Source organism: Mobula hypostoma, chromosome 6, assembly GCF_963921235.1.
Source record: "Mobula hypostoma chromosome 6, sMobHyp1.1, whole genome shotgun sequence".
In the NCBI taxonomy this organism is placed as follows: domain Eukaryota; kingdom Metazoa; phylum Chordata; class Chondrichthyes; order Myliobatiformes; family Myliobatidae; genus Mobula; species Mobula hypostoma.
In genome coordinates this window covers 129,025,586-129,051,581 of record NC_086102.1, presented here as the reverse complement: position 1 = coordinate 129,051,581, position 25,996 = coordinate 129,025,586, and the positions used below count along the sequence as shown (strand labels likewise).

Sequence of the window (25,996 nt, the reverse complement as noted above, 5' to 3'; positions counted from 1 at the left end):
GCTTCGGGGTTCTAACGCTTTTCTGCTATTCATTCCTTTGGGGGGTTTTCTGCTTTTCGTGGATGTCTGTGAAGACAAGCATTTCAGGTTGTATACTGTATTCATTCTCTGATAATAAATGGAACAGTTTGAACTGGTAAACAGGCCCTTCTACCTATCTAAACTATGCCAAGCCTTCTGTCAGTCACTCATCAACCACCCACCCTTGGGGAAACTGTCACAGCACAGAAATAGTCCCTCCCATTACCATTGGTAAAGTGAGCGATGATCCTTGACTAGAAGTATAGAGGAAGCAATAAACCTTATGGCTTAAGCAAGATTTTAAATGCAATGACAAATGTGCTTTTTGTTAACATACTTCCAACTTTTAACTAGAAAACGAAAGGGGGTGGGGGGGACAGTTTCACTGTTCCGCCTTATGTGACAGACCATACAAGCGTCTAATGCTTTTGATAGCACCGACTCAGAGGCTGCACACTTTCCAAGGAAGGTCTGAAAGACCAAGATCCAAATTTGGGGGCCAGCTTGCTAACCAGGCTGGCACCCAGATGCTGAGGTGGAGCACTGCACCATAAAGGGTGTCACTTCTCAAGTTTAGGCGCTGTCTTGGCCTCTGGGGTGATCCCTAACAAGAGGGCACAGTTTAAAGGAGCTTGGAAGTAAGTACAGAGGAGATGTCAGGGGTAAGTTTTTTTTATGCGGGGAGTGGTGAGTGTGTGGAATGGGCTGCCAGTGACGGTGGTGGAGGCAGATATCATAGGGTATTTTAAGAGATTCCTGGATAGGTACATGGAGCTTAGGAAAATAGAGGGCTATGGGTAACCCTAGGTAATTTCTAAAGTAAGGACATGTTCAGCACAGCATTGTGGGCCAAAGGGCCTGTATTGTGCTGAACACTATGCTCTGTCTGCCAGAGAAAGCAGGATCTCCCAGTGGCCACACATTTTAATTCCACATCCCATTCCCATTCTGACATGTCTATCCACGGCCTCCTCTACTGTAAAGATGAAGCCACACTCAGGTTGGAGGAACAACACCTTATATTCCGTCTGGGTAGCCTCCAACCTGATGGCATGAACATTGACTTCTCTAACTTCCGCTAATGCCCCACCTCCCCCTCGTACCCCATCCGTTATTTATTTATATACACATTCTTTCTCTCTCTCTCCCCCTTTTTCTCCCTCTGTCCCTCTGACTATACCCCTTTCCCATCCTCTGGGTTCCCACTCCCCCCGTCTTTCTCCCCGGACCTCCTGTCCCATGATCCTCTCATATCCCCTTTGCCAATCACCTGTCCAGCTCTTGGCTCCATCCCTCCCCCTCCTGTCTTCTCCTATCATTTTGGATCTCCCCCTCTCCCTCCCATTCCCACTTTCAAATCTCTTACTAACTCTTCCTTCAGTTAGTCCTGACGAAGAGTCTCAGCCTGAAATGTCGACTGTACCTCTTCCTAGAGATGCTGCCTGGCCTGCTGCGTTCACCAGCAACTTTGATGTGTGTTGCCTGTATTGTGCTGTAAGTTTTCTATGTTTCTAATGTCCCAGGAATCAGTCGGGATGTTGTATTTCCTCAAGAGGGCTTTAAGTACGCCCTTGAATCTGTTTCCTAGCCTGCTCAGTCATCTCCTCGTGACTGAGCTGGGGGATGAGTCTGTGTCCAGCATCTGCTGCCTGGCATGGGATTGGGGCAATCTGTCCGACAACAATGTAACAAAGGCCTCAATGCCAGGCATGTCAGCCAAGGAAAGGACACTGTTCACAGATCCTACCAGTGCACTTTGAGGATTTGGCAGAGACCTTGGTGATAGCTCTCCAGTCTTTGTGGTGCCTGTTATAGGTCATCCACATCTCAAAGTAGAGTACTACACAGGAACAGGTCCTTTGGCTCACGCTGTCTGTGCTGAACACCACACCGCATTAAACTAATCCTCTTTTGCCTCATACTCATGTAAACGTCACCATCGTTATCTCCTTCCACCACACCTCTCGCGGCAGCGCGTCCAGGCCTTTACGTTTCTGTGTAAAACAAAAGTTGCCCCACTCATCTTTAAACTGATCCCCTCTCGCCAGAAATTCATGTCCCCCAGAACATTTCTACTCAGGGGAAAAAAAGATTCTGACTGTCCACCCTGTCAATGCATCTCAGAACACCTCGGGGGGATCACTGGCAGACCATGAACTAAACAGCGTAATGGTGGCTTTCTTAATCCACTAGGGACTGACTGTGTTTCACGGAGTTTAATCTAGTGTCAGACGTGTAACCCCACCCCCACCCGCACCATATGGCGTTTTGTAGCATGGATAACCTGACAAGAGGACACACATTCTGGGTTGAATACAGTACTACCTTGCTCCTACGATGACGCCTGTCAGAATGAATGCTTTATGCCACTGAGAGTGTGGAGTGGATTCTGATGTGATAGGGCAGCTGCACTCGGTCAGAATTTTAAACGCCACTGAGGCGCTGCTCAGTGGAAACATGCCACGGACCTCCAGCGACCGGGCGAGTTTGAAACACGCTAGAGAAGCCATTGGCAGTGTGGAAGAAGTCGCCCATTGCCGGTGATGTCATTAGAAAAGTCGGGGTGGGTGGGGAGCAGGGGGCTGTGTTTGCACCGGTGCTTTGACTGCCGTGTCTGTGCATGCACCAAAGCTTTGACTGCAATGCTCGGAGTACTGTCAGCTGGTGCAGTGGACCCTGGGAATCTTAGTTCGCTGCGGCGGCGGCTCTTCACCGGGGAGATGTCGGACTCCAATTCCCAGCCTGCACTGTGAGGAGGCTTGTGGGTAGGGCAGGGGACGCCAGGGTTTCGGTGGAGAGTGAAGCAAATGTTTTTGCCAGGAGTCCCCTCGGCTGGAGGCGGGGACAAGCCCTGCTTATATTGGGCTGCACTTGTTCGGCAGCGCGACAGACGCTCAGGACGCTGGCTGGCTGTGTACTCGTGACAGTCGCCGGGGCAGGGAGCGGGATCGCCGCAAAGACACTTCATTTTGGGGACGGGGCAAGTCGCCTGAGAGCACGAGTTCAGGTCGGCCGCCCTGGGGACGGCGCTCCTGCGAGCGCAGCACCTTTGCCCCTCGATTGCGGGAAGGGAGCGAAGGTCCCTACAAGTGATAAAAGAGAGGGAAACAACCCCATCCCCGTTCTGAGAGCAGCCGGGACTGGGGTCGCCTGTGAGGATCTTGGAGCATCATGGACCCCGAGGTGGCAGAGAAACCGGCCGAGCCGGGCGATTGCTGGAAATTTTCCGTCATGTATCTGTGCTTTTACGGCTTCATGATTCAGGTTAAGCCAGCAGAGAGCTTCATCACTCCTTACCTCCTGGGACCAGACAAGAATTTTACCAGGGAGCAGGTGAGTGCCGTGAGGTGATGAAATGTGACAGAGGGCTTTACACTCCTCAGTGGGTTCTTACGTTTAGTGGATCTCCCAAGCTGTAATCTGGTCACTGACTTCATGTTTAATATATGGTTTGCAATTAGTTCCCATCTGGTCGTATCCCATGAAGTAGTGGAACCTTCAGTAAAAGTCCCCATAATTGATGCAGGTTGTCTAGAGGGATGGTTGTGTGTTTGTGGTGGTAATCCGTTCGGGGTGAAGTTAGCCAGATGTACTGGCGGGGTCTCAGGATCAAGCAGGCCACTGCTCTGGGCTGTTAGGTGTGTGCCGCTCCTTGGGTTAATTGCATTTAACTAAAAGGAATATGAATTAAAGTATGACTTTCATTTACATAATGCCCTTCAGAATCACGTTTATTATCACTGTTACAGTGGGGTGAAATTTGTTGTTTTGCGCTGGCACTACAGTGCAAAGACAGTCAATTACCAAACAGTTAAAATCACAGGAATAACAAGGTACTGTTCCTGGACTGTTCAGAAAGCTGATGTGGGAGGGGAAGAAGCTGTTTCTAAATCCTTGAGTGTGTATCTCCATGCTCCTGTACCTCCTCCCTTATGGTGATAACAGGATGAGTTTAGGTCCTGGATGGTGAGGATCCTTAATGATGGATGCTGCCTTCTTGAGGTACCTGTCCTGGCTGAATCTACGCACCTACCTCCCTCCACAGCACTGCACATTTCAGTCCCCAAACCAGGCTGTGATGCAGCCAGTTGGAATGCCCTCCACTATACATCTAGAAATTTGCTAGAGTCTTTGGTAACACGGCAAATCTCCTCTAACGCCTAGAGCTTCAAACTTGCACCATATCCACAGCCACATGACGTGTGGCTCAGGAGGTTTGCTAGTCTGTTATATTTTTTGCCCCACAGCACCATACTCACAGCAGTGTGGCTGCATAATCAGTACACTTGCTTGAGGAATGGATTTTTCCTGAGACACCAGGAAGAAGTCTCCCCTGTTTTTCAACATGGTTCCCAATGAGTCCATTCACACCGCCGGGTTTGAAGTGTTGCTTCAGGCTAGCAGGAATGTTGTTCACTTGGGTCCAGGTGGAACAAGAAGGTAACACCTCATCCTCTGAGATCTGAGTGCCCTTAGAGTTGCTTTATGTGGGATTTGCACTGTGACTTGAAGCTAATCCTCCTCTCTGAGACAGAACTGATGTTGCTGAGTCCCAGTCGAGCCGCCTGAACTCAGCGTCCCCATGCAGCGGTGAGGGGCTGCGTTCCCCGGGCTCTGAGCCGGGGGCACTTCTCACTGAGGTTTGCCATGCTCCAGCTGTGAAGTATCTGACAGGTTTGCCTACGTAACTGTGGGTAGAATGCTTTGTAATGTAATTCCCTTCAGTGTCAGTGTGGGGGAAAACCATTGACACAAAAGAGTCTGGAACTATTGGGAAAGCAACAATACAGACAATATCCTCCAAAGTGGATGGTTTAGCACCAACCTTTACCGTATGCCAATTCTGCAAAATTCAGTTTCACTCCAAGGGCACAAATTTACAAACTCGGCTGGGCATTTCTGTTCCTGACCTCTTGTGCGTGTCCCGTGCACGTTCACCTTCAGCTCCTCTGATGGAAATGGGATCTCTTTATAGGTAGATGGTCACAAAAAGAGCAGGGAGCACAAGGTGCTGATGTCACCAACGAGGTGCCAGTTAAAGGAGTCCATTCACCCCCCCACCCTCCACCCCCACTTCTTTCCTCCCTCTCCCCCAGCCAGTTTTTGTTTGTGAAGCACCGTGCACCTATTGTGGGATCCCTGTGTGAACAATCAGTCCCTCCCCCAGTGATGAGGTTGGACTGTCAGGGCACTAGAATGTGTGTGTGTTCCTGGGGGAGTGTAGGGCTGATCAGTCAGATGGGGATCCCTGACCACCCCCCCCCCGCCCACCACTACATCTTCTCCAGGGGCTCTTGTGTGCAGCAGGTCTGTGGCTGCCTCACAGACAGCCTCCTGCGATCAGCCACAACAGTGCAGCAGTGATACTAATTTTCCGCAGCTCCTGTTGAGAGACGTGCAGGTCCTGTTCTAGCGCTTAGCTCCAAGTGTAAACCACTTCAGATTCATGCAGTGAAGTGCATCGCTTCCCTAAACAACTAACGCATCCAGGGATGTGCTGGGGGCTGCCCGTGGGTGTCGCCACACATTCTGGTGCCAACTTAGCATACCCACAATGTTCGGCAGAACTTGGTTGTAGTTCCCTACGTCCCCTTGGCCAGCCCTGTGGGTGGATGATCTGAATCTGTGTCAACAGTGAATGCAGCGTTACTAGAAAACACAACGGAAACAGATGAGCCTCAGATTCTGGCCACGTCTCTTCCCCGTGGCCAGAAAACCTGAGGGCACTAACTTGGTTATCGGCTAAGGAATCAGGCAAGGTAATTTGGGCACGTTACCTGATACAGTCAACGAGACCCTTCGGAGGACAGCTAGCTTACAGTCATAGAGTCAAACAACATAGAAATAGGTCCTTTGATCCATTCCCATGTAAACCAGTCCCAATTGCCTGTGTTTGGCCCATATCTGTCTAAATCTTTCCTACATTTTTAGTAGCTGTCCAGGTATCTTTTAAATGTTAGTGTTCCTTCCTCTGCCACTTCTTCTGGCAGCTCACTCCATAAACAGATCACCCTGTGGGTGGAAAAAATATCGTCCCTCAGGTTCCTTTTATCTGTCTGCCCTCTCATTTTAAATTGATGGTCCTCTAGTTCTTGATTCCCCAACAGTGGCAAAAAGACTTTGCACCTGTAAGAAGAGGGTAGAATCTGGGCAGAGAGGGAAATAGATGGGACATGGGGAGAATAAAATGGGATTGGTGTAAATAGATGCTCGATGTCAGTAAAGACTCAATGGGCCAAAGCCTGTCTCTGTGCTCTCTGTCTCTAAGCTGCCTGATGAGGTCACATTAGAACAGTGCGTTCAGATTTGGTCGCTGTTACATAACGGGTAATTTGTAGTGGACAATTAACCTACCAACCTTTGAGCCTTTTGGGCGGTGGGAAGAATCTGCAGTTCTCAGAGAACACGCGTGGTCATAGGGAGAAGGAGGAAACTGCACACAGAAAACACCAGAGGTCAGGATCACATCAGGGTCTCCAGGGCGTACCGGAAGGAGATTGCGTTGCAGATATTTGAGTGGAGAGCCGGGGGTGAAGGAATTCCCCTCTGAAAGAACTGGGTTGCTATGGATGTGCCAAATGGCATTGTGTGTTGTTCTGTTTGAGATGCAGTAGTGAGTGGTGCAGATTTACACTTGGATATCTTGCTGCGGGAGTACTTTGCTTTACCGAAGTAAGTTAAAATGCGACCAGAGCCAAAGGGGATTTGTAAACTCCTTGCGCCGCATTCCAGACTGCAAGATTTGTTTAGGATGAATGCAGTTAAATATGAATCACTGCATTATCGTTGTTATATATTCTGATTCTGTGGTCATATTGCTGTCTTTCTCGAAGATGCTGTTAAATGCAAATTGTTCTACCGAAGGTAAGCTTGACCCTTGTACTTTCTATTGATTTTAACACCTGTACTTATGAATGGCGATTGATCTTACAAATAAGGAACTTTAACATGCACAGTTTACTAAATGGCCAATATCTGTAACTGCCAGTCAGTTCTGTGTAAAAGTGGCCACAGGTAACCAGAACAGTGTGGTGACCAGGGCTATGCTGTTCTCATTGTGCCCAAGCAAATAAAGTGTGATTGAGAAACAAGCTTCAGAGTTTAGTTAATCAGCGACTATAGGTTTTGTCTCATACGTCAAAGATATGTAGGCCAGTAGATTAATTGCCGGCTGTAGATTACTGCTGATGCATGGGTAGTGGTAGAATTGTGGGGAAGGGACAGTAGAAGCAGAACCACTTTATTGCCACTATCAGAACTGATTGTGGTTCACTGCCAAGCATAAAACACAGGACAATACCATAACAGACAACCAACAATTTAATTTACAAGACAATAGTGCAAACAGCCATGAGCATTCAGCAATGAACAGAACAGTCTCATAGACAAATGTCAACAATTAAACTGAAATGTGAACGTATCAACAGACTCAGTCATTATCAACAGAACAAGGAGATCAGGAATGGTCATTTAGCAGATGCTGTGCAGGGAGAGTTAGGGTATTACGAAGGGTCTCGGCCCGAAACGTCAACTGTACCTCTTCCTAGAGATGCTGCCTGGCCTGCTGCGTTCACCAGCAACTTTAATGTATGTCACTTGAATTTCCAGCATCTGCAGAATTCCTCGTGTTTGCGTATTACACCTGAGTGAGTTTTGTTGAGAAGCTGCATAGCTACAGGCGAGAAACTTCGGAGATGATGTGTAGTCCTGGTGGTGATGGATTTGCAGTGTCTCCCTGCTGGCAATTTGGTGAATAGGTGACTGCAATGGTGGGTGGAGTCAGCAGTAGTTGTTTCAGCTCTTTCCTTTGCTCTGGCGATGAATAGGTCTGTTCATGTTGTTAGCTGACAGCCAATGATCTTCTCCAGTGAGTGGACCACTTGCTGTGAGCTGGACCTGGAGCGGGAAACCAAACGGTGATGGAGGTGGTCACAACTCTCTGTGATGGCTGAGTGAAAATTCATCAGGACACCCTCTGAGACGCTAAGTTTCCCAAGCTGGTGTAGGAACAACAATCTCTGCTGGACTCTCCAAGTGAAGAACATAACATTGGTAATGGTAGTCCCAAGGATTTGAATGGCTTGGCCAGACACAGACACCATTAATTTCCAATGTGGTAGGGGGTGGTGTCAGGTAGAGGCTTGTCGGCAAAGTCAATCCTCATTTCCACTGTCTTGATAGCATTAAGTTTCAAGTTGTTATGAGCACACCATGCTGCAGGATTGTCTACCTCTCTTCAAAAGAGGTCACATCATTATTCGAGATGAAACCAACCACTCTCATGGATAAATGTGAGGTTATCCACTTTGGTGGCAATAACAGGAAAACAGATTATTATCTGAATGGTGGCCGATTAGGAAAAGGGGAGGTGCAACGAGACCTGGGTGTCATTATACACCAGTCATTGAAAGTGGGCATGCAGGTACAGCAGGTGGTGAAAAAGGCGAATGGTATGCTGGCATTTATAGCAAGAGGATTCGAGTACAGGAGCAGGGAGGTACTACTGCAGTTGTACAAGGCCTTGGTGAGACCACACCTGGAGTATTGTGTGCAGTTTTGGTCCCCTAATCTGAGGAAAGACATCCTTGCCATAGAGGGAGTACAAAGAAGGTTCACCAGATTGATTCCTGGGATGGCAGGACTTTCATATGATGAAAGACTGGATCGACTAGGCTTATATTCGTTGGAATTTAGAAGATTGAGGGGGGATCTGATTGATATGTATAAAATCCTAAAGGGATTGGACAGGCTAGATGCCGGAAGATTGTTCCCGATGTTGGGGAAATCCAGAACGAGGGGTTACAGTTTGAGGATAAAGGGGAAGCCTTTTAGGACCGAGATTAGGAAAAACTTCTTCACACAGAGAGTGGTAGAGTGGTGAATCTGTGGAATTCTCTGCCACAGGAAACAGTTGAGGCCAGTTCATTGGCTATATTTAAGAGGGAGTTGGATATGGTCCTTGTGGCTAAAGGGATCGGGGGTAAGGAGGGAAGGCTGGTACAGGGTTCTGAGTTGGATGATCAGCCGTGATCATACTGAATGGTGGTGTAGGCTCGAAGGGCCGAATGGCCTACTCCTTCACCTATTTTCTATGTTTCCATGTCATCCACGGACTTAGAGATTTTAATGGATTTCTCTGTGGAGGTATAGTTATTTTTAAAAAGTAAGAACAGGAGGGGTGAAAGAACACAGTCCTGGGGAGAGCCTGTGCTTATGGACAAGTAGGAACCCAGCCTTGCATACTGCTTCCTTTCTGTCACAAAGTTTGCAATCCACTGACAGATTCGGTAGGGTACGGCTAGCTATGGAGCAACTCCAGAATAATAGAATGAAACAAAATTAGTGAAGATGGGTCCTGGGTGATCAGTAGGCTGAAGGGTTTCTGTGCTGTGTGACTCTGTTGAAATCTCACTCCAGTGAAGTTAGTTCCCGGCATGAGTAAACACATCCAGAATCGCACTGAGGCAGTGTTGCCTGGCCAGAGGGGTGCTTCTGATGAGTTATTTAACTGAGGGTACACATGCTCTTTGAAGTGGATGTACAAAAACCATGAGACCATGTTGAAGGGCAGTGGGAATTACTGCAGTCCACATCACTGAAGCTTCCATGAAGAATTCCATGCTGTGCTTTGTGGCACTTTGCTGTGCGTGGTTTGGCTGTGTTTCCTGCATTACAACAGTGGCCACGCTTCAGAGTAACTTCATTGACTGTAAAGTGCTCAGAGATGGTATAAGGTGCTCTATGAAAGATTTTGTTTCCTCCTTCTGTTTGTCATGCTTTTGACAGATATGATTCAAACAGATCAAGCTAGTGGTTGTGGGAGAGAGGGACAGCATTTGCTTGATGCAGTGGTTTTGGCTTTGTAAGAAGAGCCAACTATAGGCCTCATTGTGATTGCATGAAGTTATGCTAATCCTGTTTTAAATAGACGGGTCACCTTCCTGACCCCAGTCCAGTTAGTTTCTTTCTAATGTCGTAGGGGATTAAGTAGAAGCTTCATTAGTAACTTAATGGGGGTTCCTCAGCCTTCCATTTTATGGAAGTTACCTAGAATGTAAAGTGCAGCACGTTACACTTAACTACATTTCATATCTGCTGTATAGTTCTCTGCAATGCAGAGTGCAGAGCACAGAGGCACATCCCATGTGGGCCAACTCCCTTTCCTCTTCTGTTCAACTTATCAGGAAACCCTCCTGCTCCAGTGACTACCCTAGTTTCCCTTCATTGCATTGATAAACCTCACCTCAACCTCACCCAGTGACACTGAGTTTCACTTTCCAGGCTCTGGTTTCTACCAAAGCTGTTTCATTGCTGACTTGGGGCCCTAGTTTTGATTTCTCTCCACAAGTAGAAATCTCAAAGTCCAGCTCACTGCTAGTTTCAAAGGCCTCTGTCAGGTAAATTGATTTATTATTGTCATATATACTGAGGTGCATGAAAACTTGTCTTGCACATTGTCCATACAGATCAATCCATTGGGATAGTGCAAAGTAAAATACTGACAAAGTGCAGAATAAAGTGTTACAGTCTTCTCTCATCCATCTTTTCTTGAGTTATTTTGTCTCAAGCCATCAATTGTGGAGTTATTCTTGCACATTTTTTTCCACATTTCATCAGCTGAAGCTTTATAAGGCATCGGTCAGACCACACTTGGAGTGTTGTGAGCAGTTTTGGCCCTCTTGTCTCAGAAAAGATATGCTGGGATTGGAGAGGGTCCAGAGGATGTTGACGACAATGATCCCAAAAATGAAAGGGTTAACATATGAGGTGAATTTGTTTGATGGCTCTGGGCCTGTGTTTGTTGGGGTTTAGAAGAATCAGGAGGGGATCTTATTGAAACTAATCAATTATTATAAGGCCTTGATGGAGTGGATGTGGGGAGGAAGATTCCAGTAGTGGGAGAGTCTAGGGCCAGAGGCACAGTGTCAGAATACAAGGGCATACCTTTGGAACAGAGATGAGGAGGAATTTATTTAGCCAGAGGGTGGTGAATCTGGAATTCATTGCCACAGACAGCTGTGAAGGCCAAGTCATTGGGTATATTTAAAGTGAAGATTGATAGGCCCATTTTTAATAAGGGTGTCAAAGGTTATGAGGAGAAGGCGGAAGAATGAGTTGGAGAAGGATAATAAATCAGTCATGATGAAGTGGTGGAGCAGACTCGATGGGCTGAATAGCCCAATACTGCTCCTTTGTCTTATCGTCATTGGAAGTGGTTAGGTGGAGCTTTTGGGGTTCTCTCTACGCAGAAGAGAAGGTGGTGGGAGTGGTTGCAGGCTTATTGGAGATACTTGATCTTGAGGTGTTTGGTAGAGGAAATGAGGTGAACACGTTTTTACTGGCAAGAAGGTTGGGAACTAGAGCACACAAGTTTGAGATGATTGGCGAAAGAAGCATAAGATATTATTGACTTGAGTGATTTGAGATGTGGAATACACAGCTTTGAAAGATGGGGAAAATAGATTTGGCTGCTTAATTAAATGTACCCAGATGGCCAACTTTGCAAGATTATGGAGCAATAGAAAGGAAGTAGCTACCAGCACTAGTAAGATGGGTCAAGTGGCCTACTAGAGTTATACAGCATGAAAAATTGCCCTTCTACCTATCTTGTACATGTTAATTGCATTTGGCCCATATCCCGCCAGACCTTCCTGTCCATGTACTAATGCAAATGTCTTTTAAGCATTGTAATTGCACCTGTCTCTGCTACCTGCATACAGTCCATGCCATACTTGTGTAGATAAAAACTGCCTCTTAGATGTTTTTTAAATCTTCCCCTTCTCGCTTTAAACCTATGGCCTCTAGTTTTGGGCTCTCCTACACTGGGACAAAAATTATGACTCTTTATGCGTTGTATAATTTAAAAATACCTCTATAAAGTCACCTCTTGGCCTCCTTCGCTCCAAAGAAATCAGCCTGGACCACCCAATCTCTCCTAACTGGAGCGCTGAGGTGTATTTTTGGGGAGTCTTTGGACTGCAGGAGTCCTCATCTGAAAATCCAGCTGGAAAAAGACCTGCGCAAGAGATTACGGATGCTGGGATCTGGAGCAAGAAACAAATTGCTGGAAGAACTGTGCAGGTCAAGCAGTATCTGTGAAGACAGAGGGATGGTTGATGTTTCAGGGTGAGAGGCTGCATCAGGATAACTTCGGTTTTACATTTGATAGCTAGACACCAGTAATAAATCCTTGCTGGTGACTGTGCCCTGAGCTGCATTAGCTCTGGAAACCCATTCCATTCCCTCCCCAATCTCCCTGCCTCATTCCTCGCTTTTATATGATACTCTCCTACCTAGCCAAGCCTCAGGTCTCCTTGCAGAGTCCACTGTCAAATCATATTCATCGGTTTACTCTGGATTCCAACAGGATGAAATTTATCCGACCGTTTTAAACACCTGTTAGACCAGCCTAACTATTTCTATTTGAGGGAATATAAAACTAGTATGTACCATGTGTTGTCATTAATAATCCCATCAACGGACAGATCATGTTTGTTTGATGAGGGATAGGTGCTGCTTGTCAGTGGTCATACAGAATGGGGCGGTCAGAGTGTGGGACAATTGTGTAGAAGGGTGGTATGGGGGTGGGGGGAAGGAGATGAACAAAATCTGGGGACTAAAGGCTCTGAGGCAAGAAGATGGTGTTGGTAAGGTTCATCCTGACCTGTTGACAATAAGAGCCAGCCATGTTAACTCCTGGGCCCAGCTCCAACTCAAAATGGCTTCCACTGGTTATTCTTCTGATTAACAGAGGGCTTGAGCAGGAAGTGTATGGAGCCATAAAGAACCATATTATACTTCTAATAAGGTAATTTTCATTTAAAAAGTGTAAAACGTATATGGAGATTCTGGCAAGACAGTGAAATGGCACTTGTGAAGAGTATGAAAATCTCATCAAGCCCTGACTTTTACATCTGAATGAGGTCCTTGTGAACTATCGACAGTCTCTGTAAAGTGGAAAAGATTGCTAAATAAATTCAGTGTCTTTGGAGAGAGAACCAGCGATAAAATTCAGGCCAGGGGTTATAGATAGGGATAGTGGAGTTTCCCCCAGTGTTGGGGCCAATATTTATCTTTAATCTGACATAAATGAAACAAGGTGTCTGGACATTATCACACTGCTGCTTTTTAAAACCTGCTGCGTGTAGGAGGCAGATGTGATGCCTATGGTAGTTGACTTCTTTTGGAAGTCCAATAAAACAGATCATCTGCTATCCCAAGGATTTGCCATTTGGCATCTGAGTGCTCTGGTTTCCTCCCGCATTCCAAAAAAGTCACATTGGTCACATGGGTGTGAATGTTTGGGCCAGAAGGGCCTGTACTGTGCAGTATCCCTGAAAATAAATTTAAACATACAGTGGCAGAGCTGGGGCTGTTGCCCCTCTCTCTTCCCGATGATGTCAATTAGAATAATTCACTTCAAATGTTAGAGAGACACTTGGTCCCTTTCCTAAAGAAAAATACTGATAAATGGTTAATGATTTGCCAGTTTAACCTAATTGTCTTTCTTAAAATGCTGAATACTAGGCATTAGTTTTGAAGCAATGTGTATTTGGATTTTTTTTAGGCTAATTGGGACTGCCTATTTACTCAAGAAAACATAGCACAAGGCCCCTTAAGCCTGCAACACCATTCAGTATGAACATGGTTGCTCTATGCTGGTCTCACCTTCTGTCCTGTACCAGATCTCCATAGCCCTTTATTCCTTGTCTGTCTCCACCTAAGTATTTCCAATGACCTGGCCTCCACCACCCCAGGTCAGAGGATTCAAGAGACTCCTTGCCCTCTGAGAGAAGAAATGTCTATGCATCTAATTTTTAAATGACCGTCCCCTGGTTTGAGTTTCTGGTGAAAGCAGCTCTCTTCTTCCCCTATCAGAATCCTCTTACTGAAGTGCTTTAACTCTCACTGCCCCACACCATCCGTTTGCCAGGTTTTTTGCGCAGTCAGTCTATCCCATTGCAGACTTGGCCTTCCACCTGTTTCAATGTCATTGGCAAACTTAAAACCCTTGTATTTTATTCCCTCTTCCAGGTCATTAACATAAATAGTAAATAGTTGGGAAGGAAGAACCATTTGCTGGGAAATGCCACAAATTACATCCCTATTCCATTACAATGGACACTTTTATTCCAACTCTTTATTTTCTATGTGAAAACCAGTTTTCAAACTGGATAACACACTTCCTCCGAAATCTTGGATCATTATTGCACCAGCGTCGTTTGTGGCACCATTTGGAAATGTAAAAACATTACCTCTATACACGCAGTGGCCACTTTATTAGGTGCACAAGTGGAAATGCCCCTGGGACACTGAGGAATAAATATGCAGGTAGATTAGGGAAAGGTGGGAAAAAACAATGGGGTCAACTTCGCCAATATAGACTGGGACCTCCATGGTGGGGCAGAAATTGTTAGGTGCATCTAGGAGGGTTTCTTAAATCGGTAGGTAGATTGTGCAGTGAGAGGAGGGGTTGTACTGAACTTGGTGTTGGAAAATGAGCCTGGCCAGGTGACCGATCTTTCAATGGGAGAACATTTAAGGAACAGTGGCCAAAACTCCTTAAGTTTAAGATTGCTATATGATAAGGTTAAATATAGACCTTGCAGGAAAGTGTTAAATTGGAGCAAATCACAATATAATGCAGGAACTAAGGAGAATTCATTGGGAACAGCTATTCTTGGGCAAGTCCACATCTGACATATGAAGGGTGAAGACCTCCTGTACAGTGTATAGAGATGGTGAGGGAATCTTGGATGTTGAGAGTGAGGTGGTGAATTTAGTCAGGAAAGAGGAAACGTACATAACGTTTAGGAAACTACAATCAAATGGAGCCCTTGAGGATTATAAAGAAGCCAGAAAAGAAGAGGGAATTAGGAAATCCAGTATGGACTATGAAAAGACGTTGGCAAGTAGGATTAAAGAGAATCCTGAGGGATTCTATACAGACATCAAGAGCAAGAGGGTAACTAAAGATCAAGTAGAACCACACAAGGATAGAGGAGGAGACATGTTCTTGAAGGCAGAGGGTGAGGGTGAGCTAAGTTCTTTGTGTCTGCATTTATCAATGGAGGATAGTGAAATCAGATGTGTAATGTGCTAATGAGTTAGGGCATTTTGAAATGAAGAAGGAAGTTGTGTAGGTCTGCTTAAAAAAAAAAATTAAAGAGGTTAAGTTTCTGGGGTGTGATTGTATATATACCCTGGTTGTTGAGAGAGGTAGGAGATGAGATTGCTTGGGTCCTGACCAAGATCTTTGTGTCCTTTAGCTACCGGCAACATCCTGAAGGACCAGCAAGTAGTTAATGTTGTTGTATTATTCAAGAAAGGAAAGGGGGATAATCCTGAAAACTATGGTCTAGTGAGTCCCGCAGCAGTGGTAGAGAAGTTGTTGTAGCACTGTGTAAGATAAGTTGTGTTCGAGGAGGTAATAAAAATGATTAATGAAGGTAGAGCAATGGATATTGTCGAGATGGATTTTAGTAATGTGTTTGACTACATCACAGAAAGAGAGCCTTTAGTCCATGGCAGCCTGGTCTTCTGCCTAGTTCCATCTACCTGCACCTGGACTGTAGCTTTCCTCACATCTACCACTTATAGCTGACAGTTCGTTCTGCACTCACACTACCCTTTGAGTGATAATTCCGTGTACCGTATTGCTACAAGATGTCCCCTCATTCTCTTGCGCTCCACTGAATTAAGTCCTAAACTATTCAATCTTTGTCTATAGCTCGGGTCACTTCAAGTCTCAGAAAAATCCTTGTTAATTTTCTCCGCACTTTCGAGCGTATTGGTATCTTTCCTGTAAGTATGTGATTATAAATGTGCACATTTCACTAAACTTTGCCTCACCAATGTCTTCTACAACTTCAGCTTAGCATCCCAACTCCTGTACTCAGTGCCTTAGCTCCTGTAACCAGGGTCCCTCATGGTAAGCTCATCCAGAAGATCGGCATGCATGTGATCCATAGTGACTTGTATGTTTGATTTGGAATTGGCTTGCCTGTAGAAGACAGAGTATTCTGGTTGGAGGTCTGTGACCAGTGGTGTACCACAGGGATCCATACTAAAACCTTTGCTGTTTGTGATATTTATGACTTGGATAAAAGTGTAAATCGTGGGTTAGTAAGTTTGCAGATGATTAAAAGATTGGTGTTGTGGATAGCATTGAATATTGCCCCAGGATACCGTGGGATATAGATTAGTTGCAGATGTGCATGGAGAAATGGCACTTGAAGCTTAATTTAGTAAATGTGACGTTTTGCAATTTGGGATATCAAATATAGAAGGACAGTTCACTGTTACTAGAAAGATCCTTAACCGTGTTGATGTACTGAGGGATCTTGGGGTCCAAGACCAGAGCTCTCTGAAAGTGGTTGATAGGATGGTAAAGAAGGCATGTGGGCTGCTTGTCTTTACCAGTCGAGATATTGAGTTCAAGGGTTGAGAAGTTATATTGCAGCTTTGTGAAACTCCTGTTAGGCTACATCCGGAGCATTGAGTTCAATTCTGAAGGCACAGAAGAGGTTTACCAGGATGCTGCCTGGATCAGATGACGTGTGCTATGATGAGAGGTTGGACAAATTTTGTTTGTCTTTCCTGGACTAGGGGAGGCTGTGAGGACACGTGATAGAAGTTTATAAAATTATGAGAGGCATAAATAGAGTTGACAACTGGTATCTTTTTCCTAGGGTCAAAAATTTTAATACTTGAGCGCATGTATTTAAGGTTAGAGGAGGTAAGTTCAAATGAGATGTGAGGAGTAAGTTTTTATTATACAAATTTGTGGAGTACACTTGGGGATGGTGATGAAGTCAAGTACAATACAGGTAGTTAAGAGGCTCTTAGATTGGCACACAAATATGCAAAGAATGGAAGGATATGTCCTTCTGACTGAACAAGGGATTAGTTCAGTTAAGCATTAAATTGCTAATTTAATTAGTTCAGCACAACATTGTGGGCCAAAGGGCCTGTTTCGTGCTGTACTGTTCTATGTTCTATGTTTTAGGGATTTACATGATTGTCCAGAAGCACACAGCCTCAGGAGGAGCCCTAGCAACTCAGCTGTAGAAGCATTCTTGTGTAATAATTGACAGATAAATGAAGGTTGGTATGAAGACTCTGGAGCTTAGTAAGGCCAAGAAAGCCTTTGACAGAGGATTTCATGCCTAAGCCAGTTTCCAAATAAAGCCCATCGAAATGGAATATGGATCAAAGGTCCCATTCTTGATCTCCTATAAAATGAATTTTATTCTCTTTTAAACAAACAGTTTCTGTTACTGTAACCTCTGTGTTACTGCCTAAGTAATTATAACAATCACCTCCCATTCTGCATTCAGAAGCACTCAAAGCTGCTCAGTGGCGTCATCCAAATCAAGTGATTTTGTCTCTCTCTCTGTCTCTCTCTCTCTCTCTCTGTCTGTCTCTCTCTCTCTGTCTCATCTCTTTCTGTGTCACACTGTCTCTCTCTTGCGCTCTCTCTGCATCTCTCTCTCTCCCCCCCCCCCCAATCTGTGTCTGTCTCTTTCCCCATGACTCTCCCCTGTCTAGGTTAGTTACCTTCTTTGTGGTGAGCTGTCCCACAGTGAGCAGTCCTGTCATAGCCGAGGGTTCCAGTCCTGTGATCATACAGTTGACTACAATGTTCAGGGAGTCCCTTCCGTTGCCAGCCTTGGCATCAGTACAATTCTCTCCAGCTCCACAAAGGGCAGCTCTGACCATGACTGTGAGTACAGTCCCATCCTATCTGCAGCCTTTGATGTCGTTAACCACCATATACACCTCTCTTGCCTTTCTTTTGTTGCTTCTCTCCTTGGCTGCCCAATGTATCTTCATGTGGCAGCCCTTCTGGCCTTGTGCTAACTCTAAAGTCTATCCTTTTAGGTCTCCTCGAGATAACACCATAAGACATAAGAATAGACTTTTGGCCCATGGAGTCTGCTCTGCCATTCAATCATGTCTGATCTGGTTTCTTTTCCCCCCTCCTCAGCCCCACTCCCTGGCCTTCTCCCCGTAACATTTGATGCCATGGCCAATCAAGAACCCATCAATCTCTGCTTTAAATACACTCAACGACCAGGCCTCCACAGCTCCCTGTGATAACAAATTATACAACTTCACTACCCTCTAGCGCAAGAAAATTTTCCGCATCTCTGTTTCAAATGGACACCCCTCTATCCTGAGGCTGTGCCCTCTTGTCCTTGGCTCACTCGTCATGGGAAACAGCCTTTCCACATCTGCACTGTCTAGGCCTTTCAACATTCAAAAGGTTTCAATGAGATCCCCCACTCCCCAATCCTTCTTAATTCTAGTAAGTACAGGCCCAGAGCTATCAAACGTTCCTCCTACGATAACTCTTTCATTCCCGGAATCATCCTTGTGAACCTCTTCTGAAACTTCTCCAATGCCAGCACATCTTTTCTTAAGAGCCCAAAACTCAAGCTGAGGCCTCAACAAGACCTTATAAAGCCTCAGCATTACATCCCTGCTCTTGTATTCCAGACCTCTTGAAATGAATGCTAACATTGCATTTGCCTTCCTCACCACTGATTCAAACTGCAAGTTAACCTTTAGGGTGACCTGCACAATGACTCCCAAGTCCTTTTGCAACTCAAATTCTTGGATTTTCTCCCCGTTTAGAAAATAGCCTGCACATTTATTTTTACCAAAGTGCATGACCAAGCATTTTTCAACATTGTATTTCATTTGCCACTTTCTTGCCGTTCTCCAAATCTGTTTAAGTCCTTCTGCAGCCTTCCTGTTTCCTCAACACTACCTGCCCTTCCACCAATCTTCATATCATCTGCAAACTTGTAAACAAAGACATCTAATCCATCATCTAAGTCACTGATATACTGCATAAGGAGAAGTGGTCCCAATACCGACCCCTGCGGAATACCACCAGTCACTGGCAGCCAACCAGAAAAGAATCCTTTTATTTCCACTCGCTGCTTCCTACCACTCAGCCAATGGTCTAAGCATGTTAGTAATTTTCCTGTAATACCATGGGCTCTTAGCTTGGTAAGCAGCCTCATGTCTGGCACCTTGTCAAATTCCCCAGGAACTAAATGCCAACATTGCATTTGCCTTCTTTACCACAGGTTCAACCTGTAAATTAACCGTCTGGGAGTCTTGCACGAGGACTCCCAAGTCCCTCTCCACCTCTGATATTTGAACCTTCTCCTCATTTAGATAATAGTCCATACTATTGTTCCTTTTACAAAAATGCATTATCATACATTTCTCAACACTGTATTCCATCTGCCTTTTTCCCCATTCCTTCAGTTTGTCTAAGTCCTTTCACAATCACATTACTTCCTCAGCACTATCTACCCCTCCACCTATCTTCATATCATCTACAAACTTTGCCACAAAGCCATCAGTTCCATTATCTAAATCACTGACAAACAATTGTGAAAAGTAGTGGTTCTACTACCGACCCCTGGGAATACCACTAGTCAGCAGCAGTCAACCAGAAAAGGCCCCCTTTATTCCCACTCGCTGCCTCCTGTCTGTTAGCCATTTCTCTAACCGTTTCAGTATCTTTCCTGTAACGCCATAGGATTTTATCTTGTTACGCATCCTCATGTGTGGCACCTTATCAAAGGCCTGCTGAAAATCCAAGTAAGTGACATCCACTGCCTCTCCTTTGTCACCATGCTTTTTACTTCCTTGGAAAAACTCTCTCTACCTGCAAGTTAACCTTTAGAGTGTTCTGCACAAGTACTCCCAAGTCCCTTTGCATCTCAGATTTTTGGAATTTCTCCCCATTTAGAAAATAATCTGCACATTTATTTCTACTACCTAAGTACATGATCTTGCATTTTCCAACATTGTGTTTCATTTGTCACTTTCTTGCCCATTCTCCTAATCTGTGTAAGTCCTTCTGCAGCCTACCCATTTCCTCAACACTATCTGCCCTTCCACCAATCTTCATATCACCTGCAAACTCAGCAACAAAGCCATCTATTCCGTCATCTAAATCATTGATATACAACATAAAGAGAAATACTCCCAACACTGACCCCTGCGGAACACCACTAGTCACTGGCAGCCAACCAGTAAAGGATCCTTTTATTCCCACTCGCTGCTTCCTACCAATCAGCCAATGCCCTAACTGTGTTAGTAACTTTCCTGTAGTACCATAGGCTCTTAACTTGTCAACAGCCTCACGTGTGGCATCTAGACAAACGGCTTCTGAAAATTCAAATATACAACATCCACTGCATCCCCTTTATCTATCCTACTTGTCATCTCAAAGAATTCCAACAGATTGGTCGGACAAGATTGTCATTAAGGAAACCATGCTGACTGTGTCCTATCTTGTCCTGTGTCACTAAGTACTCCATCACCTCATCCTTAACAATTGACTCCCAACATCTTCCCAACCACTGAGGACAGGCTAACTGGTCTATAATTTCCTTTCTGCTGCCTCCCTCCTTTCATAAAGAGTGGAGTGACATTTGCAATTTTCCAGTCCTCAGGAACCATGCCAGAGTCCAACAATTCTTGAAAGCTCATTACTAACGCCTCCACAATCTCTACTGCTACCTCTTTCAGAACCCTAGGGTGCAGTTCATCTGGTCTGGGTGACTTGTGTACCTTTAGGTCTTTCAGCTTTTTGAGCACCTTCTCTCTTGTAATAGTAACTGCACTCACTTCTCTTCCATCACATCTTCAACACCGGGCACACTGCTAGTGTCCTCCACAGTGAAGACTGATACAAAATACTCATTTAGTTCATCTGCCATTTCCTTGTCCCCCATTATTATTTCTCCAGCCTCATTTTCTAGCAGTCCTATATCCACTCTCATTTCTACTTGAAATAGCCTTTTCTATCCACCTTGATATTGCTTGCTAGCTTGCTTTCATATTTTCCATCCTAACAATTCTTTTAGTTGCTCTCTGTAGGTTTTTTTTAAAGCTTCCCAATTCTCTATCTTCCTGCTAATTTTTGCTTTGTTGTATGCCCTCCCTTTTGCTTTTACATTAGCTTTGACATCTTTGTCAGCTAGATTGTACTATTGTGCCATTTGAGTATTTCTTTGTTTTTGGAATACATCTATTCTGCATCTTCCTCATTTTTCCCAGAAACTCAAGCCATTGCCTCTCTGCTGTCATCCCTGACAGCATCTTCTTCCGATTTAATTTGACCAACCCCTCTCTTGTACTACTGTAATTTCCTTTACTTCACTGAAATACTACTACATCAGATTTTACTTTCTCCCTATCAAATTTCAAGTTGAACTCAATCATATTGTGATCACTGTCTCCTAAGGGTTCTTTTACCTTAAGCTTCCTAATCATCTCCAGTTCATTACATCGCTCCCAATCCAGTATAGCTGACCTCCTAGTAGACTCAACGACAAGCTGCTCCAAAAAGCCACTCATAGGCATTCAACAAATTCACTTTCTTGAAATCTATTACCAATCTGGTATTCCCAATCTACCTTCATGTTGAAATCTCCCATGACTATCATAACATTGTCCTTTTGACACAACTTTTCTATTTTCCGTTCTAATCTGTGGTCCACATACCAGCTACTTTGGAGGCCTGTATATAATTGCCATCAGGGTCCTTTTACCCTTGAAGTTTCTTAACTCTACCCACAAGGATTCAACATCTTCTAATCCTATGTCACATCTTTCTACTGATTTGAAGCCATTCTTTATCAGCAGAGCACACCACGCCCCTCTGCCTACCTTCCTATCCCACTGATACAAGGTGTAACCTTGGACATTCAGCTCCCAACTACAACGATCCTTCAACAACATCATACCCGACAATCTGTCATAGTGCAATGAGATCATTCACCTTATTTCTTATACAGGTACTCTGTGCATTGAGAAATAACACTTTGAATACTGTATTTGCTACCCTTTTTGATTCTGTATCCCTAATGCACTGACACTCACATTGCTGGCTGCAATTTTGTCCTGTCATCTGCTTGTCCTTCCTGACAGTCTGACTGCATGCTATCTTTGCTTTTTTACTATCCGTAACCTGAGTGCCTTCACTCTGGTTCCCATCCCCCTAACAAACTAGTTTAAACCCTCCCCAACAGCTCTAACGACTTGCCCACAGGAATATTGGTCCTCCTCAGGTTCAGGTGCAACCTGTCTCTTTTGTGCAGGTCATACCCCTCCTAGAAGCGATCCCAATGATTCAAGAACCTGAAGACCTGGGCCCTGCACCAACTTCTCAACCACGCGTTAATCTGCCAAATCATCCTGTTTCTACCCTCAATGGCGCATGGCATGGGTAGCAATCCAGAAGTTGCTACCCTGGAGGTCCTGCTTCTCAGCTTTCTGCCTAGCTCTCTAAATTTTCTCTTCAGGACCTCTTTGCTTTTCCTTCCTATGTCACTGTTACCAATATGTACCAAGACATCTGGCTACTCCCCCCACCCACCAAAAAAATGCTATGGATGTGATCTGAGACGTCCCTGACCCTGACACTAGGGAGGCAGCGTACTGTCTGGGTGTCCTGTTCACATCCACAGAATCTCCTGCCTGTTCCCCTTACTATTGAGTACCCTATCACTAACATTCCTCCCTTCTCCCTCTTTCCCTTCTGCAGTAACTGCCTATTCACTGTCCTGTTTCTTCTCGTGACAGTCACCGAGCTACTCACCTCCTGCAACTTAGGGTCACTACTTCCCTGTAACCCTGATCGATTATCTGCTCACTCTCCCGTACAAGCCGAAGGTCATCCAGCTGCTGCTCCAGATCTCTAACACGGTCTTCAAGGAGATGCAGCTGGATGCACTTCATGCAGATGTAGTTCCCTCGGAGACTCTGGGTCTTTCAGGACTCTAACATCCAGCATGAAGAAAACACAATGGCCATTGAAACTACACTGAGTATCCCGACGCAGTAAGAAAAAAGAGAAACTTAAAAGAGACTTGCCCAAAGCTGACGCCTCGTCCGAGCTAAAGCCTCCTCAAAGCCTGACACCCCTACTCACCACTGGCCCACTTCCAACAATGGCCGCTCTGCTTGTCCCTTTTGTACTTTTATTTACTCCTCCCTGTGCTGCTCCCGCCACTGATTGAGACACCGTAATGACACAGAATGCCCAGCAGCACCACACCGATGGTCGATAATAGATGAAATGAGCTGGGGGGCCTGTTTCTGTGCTGTATAACTCTGTGACAAGCTAATGAGAGTGTGAACTCTCCATCACTTCCCTTGAACCCTCTGATCCTGGAAGATCTAAATCTTTGGCCTCCTGTAACCTGCTTCCATCTGAGCAGGGTCAATCCTGATAGGCCTTACGTTGAACTCTGAACCATGCACTGAAAAAAAACTACTTTCTCCTCTGCAGAGCCATCCATCTCCAGCTCTGCCTCGCCGCATCGGTCTGCCCCTAGCTGTGTCACCTCCCGGTGCTGACTCCCACTCCCAATTCGCAGTGGCTCAGGCCTCTACCTGCTGCGTTTGAAGGATCAGTTCTTCCCAAGTCTGGCTGCCCTGAATGTAACGCACGGCATCCCCTTCATCCACCGTCTTCCCTGACTCTAGGCCTTGTTTCAGTTTTCCATTCGGTGTAAATCACCCTCCCCTCCCCGTAGCCTTGACCCTCCCTTTGCCGAACCTTCTCCAGCCTCAACCCTCATCCATCCCTGCTCCTGGCCTGTAATGCTGTTGAATCCCGATGTTTTTGTGATCCAAAGGTTCTTCGGATGTCAAGAATGAGGCATAAACCTTGTTGCATATGATCATTTTATTAAATGTTACAAGAATGGAAAACAAACAGGGAAGGAAACGAGAGGACAGAGAAAAGAAAAAAAGGAAAAATGTAGTTGTGATTGTTTCATACTCAGACTGGAGATGGAAATTCCAGTGAAAGCAGTTCTGTTTTTTCGGCATCTACAGAATCTTTTGTGTTTATGATAACTAGTACAGGTTATGAAAGCTCGGGAAAAGGTTGTGAAGCCCAGGAGAACTGTTTGACAGGAATATTGATCAGTGAAGAGCAATGGTTTAGGGATAAGATATCAAACTTCCTGTGATCCCACAGATAGAGATGGCCAGCAGCTGGGTGGCATATCGTTGAAAATAATTGCCTGTCTGTACAAGGCTTCAACCCTCCCTCAGCTGTACAACCTAAAGACAATTGTGCTCCAGTCAATGCTTCTCTTGGCAACTTTCAGCCCACTAGATTGGCATCAACCACAAAGCATCCATTTGCTAGTCCCATTTTATTCTCCCCACATTACCATCAACTTTCCTCCCCGCTCCCCGCTCCCCCCTCCCCCCTCCCCCCCCCCAGATTCTACCACTCACTTACACACGAAGGGGCAATTTCCAGCTGCCAGTTAACCTCGCAGCCTGCTTGTCTTGGGATGTGGGAGGAAAAGAGCAGCCAGAGGAGGCCAGCATGGTCACAGCAGGGATGTAGCAATTCCATACAGACTGCACCCAGTCCTGATCGAACCTGGGACCCAGGAGCCTTGAGGCAATAATGCCTCTGAGCTGCTCTTACGCAATTGGTTGTCCTGCCATTGGCATCGGTCCCTTCATTTGGACCCAAAGCTCAGGAATTCCAGAAAATTCTCCCCCTCTTCCCCCTTCTCTCCATCAGCCTCTGATTCTACAGAAGCCCACAGCTAGAAATAAGTCCTTCAGCCCACCAAGTCTGTTCACCTACCACCAACCAGCCTTTCTCCTCATCCAAGCCTCTGGCCTTGGTATCTCCTGCTTTGGCTTTGGTATCAGAATTTGTTTGGGGACACTTCTGGGAACATCGAAACTAGTGTTGAGCAATCTGGCATTAAAAAGTTAAACATCCTCCTTTCTGTTCTCAGGAACGCCCATCATTTTAGGAACAGCTTCTTCCCTCTGCCATCAGGTTTCTGAATGGACGTTGAACCCATGTACACTACTTCACCATTTTTTAAAAATAGCCTTTTTTAAAAAAAATTGCACCTTGCACTGAACTGTTCCTGCAAGACAACAAATGTCGCGACCTGTGCCACTGATATTAAACCAGGTCTGATTCTGTTTCGTCTTTCTCCAGGTCACCAATGAGATTACACCGGTGTTGTCGTACTCCTACATGTCTGTGCTGGTGCCCATCTTCCTGCTGACGGACTACCTCCGCTATAAGCCGGTGCTCATCCTGCAGAGCCTCAGCCACGTGGCCATCTGGCTCCTGCTGCTCTTTGGAACCACAGTGCTTCAGATGCAGTTCATGGAGTTCTTCTACGGGATCACCATGGCCGCCCGTGTCGCCTACTCCTCGTACATCTTCACCTTGGTCACGCCCAAGTCGTATCAGAAGGTGGCCAGCTACTCTCGCTCCTCTGTCCAGCTGGGCGTTTTCGTCAGCTCAGTGCTGGGCCAGCTCTTCGTCACGCTGGGAAACATGCCCTTCTGCACCATGAACTATATCTCCCTGGGCTGTGTGACCTTTGCCTTCACCCTGACCCTCTTCCTCAAGCGACCCAGGCGGACCATGTTCTTCAACAGGAAGGCCCTGGAAGCCAACGGGGCTGTCAAGTACGAGGTGGATGGCACGCAGCCGACCTCCATCATGCTGGTCAGCCAGAAACCCAAGGTTCACTGCAAGTGGGACTGGCGAGATTCGGCGCTAGTGAAGATGATGATGGAGCTCAAAAGTTAGTGAACCCTATTTTAAAGCTATCTTCCAAGAGATAGGAGATAACCTGCCACTCCCATCAATGCTGAGGGAGTGACACAATATTCCTTCAGATGGGTGCACTGTCTCATGGGGACTTTCCTATGTATCTAAGAGATCCGTTGGCACCATTCTGATCATTTCTGATTCCCAGATGTCCTGTTGCCTTCCCAATTGCACATTCCCTGCTGGTCATCCTGTCCGTACATGGCCTCCCTCCACTAACTAGACAGCAGAAGCTAAAAGGAAGCTTAGCTTCACAGTTAGACCATAAGACATAGGAGTTGAAATGAGGCCATTTGGCCCATCAAGGCTGCTCCACCATTCAATCAT

The 25,996-nt window shown here is 45.6% G+C and overlaps 1 protein-coding gene across 1 annotated transcript in view; it reads left to right on the top strand.

Annotated features, from left to right (window-relative positions):
• Positions 1-2,779: 2,779 nt before the first annotated feature.
• Positions 2,780-25,996, top strand: part of slc19a1 (solute carrier family 19 member 1) — a 48,509-nt gene continuing 25,292 nt past the window's right edge. The window contains exons 1-2 of the mRNA XM_063051691.1: positions 2,780-3,354; positions 25,043-25,643. Of these exons, the coding sequence (XP_062907761.1) occupies positions 3,193-3,354; positions 25,043-25,643 (763 nt within the window). The 5' untranslated portion in view covers positions 2,780-3,192. The remainder of the gene's footprint in view (positions 3,355-25,042; positions 25,644-25,996) is intronic.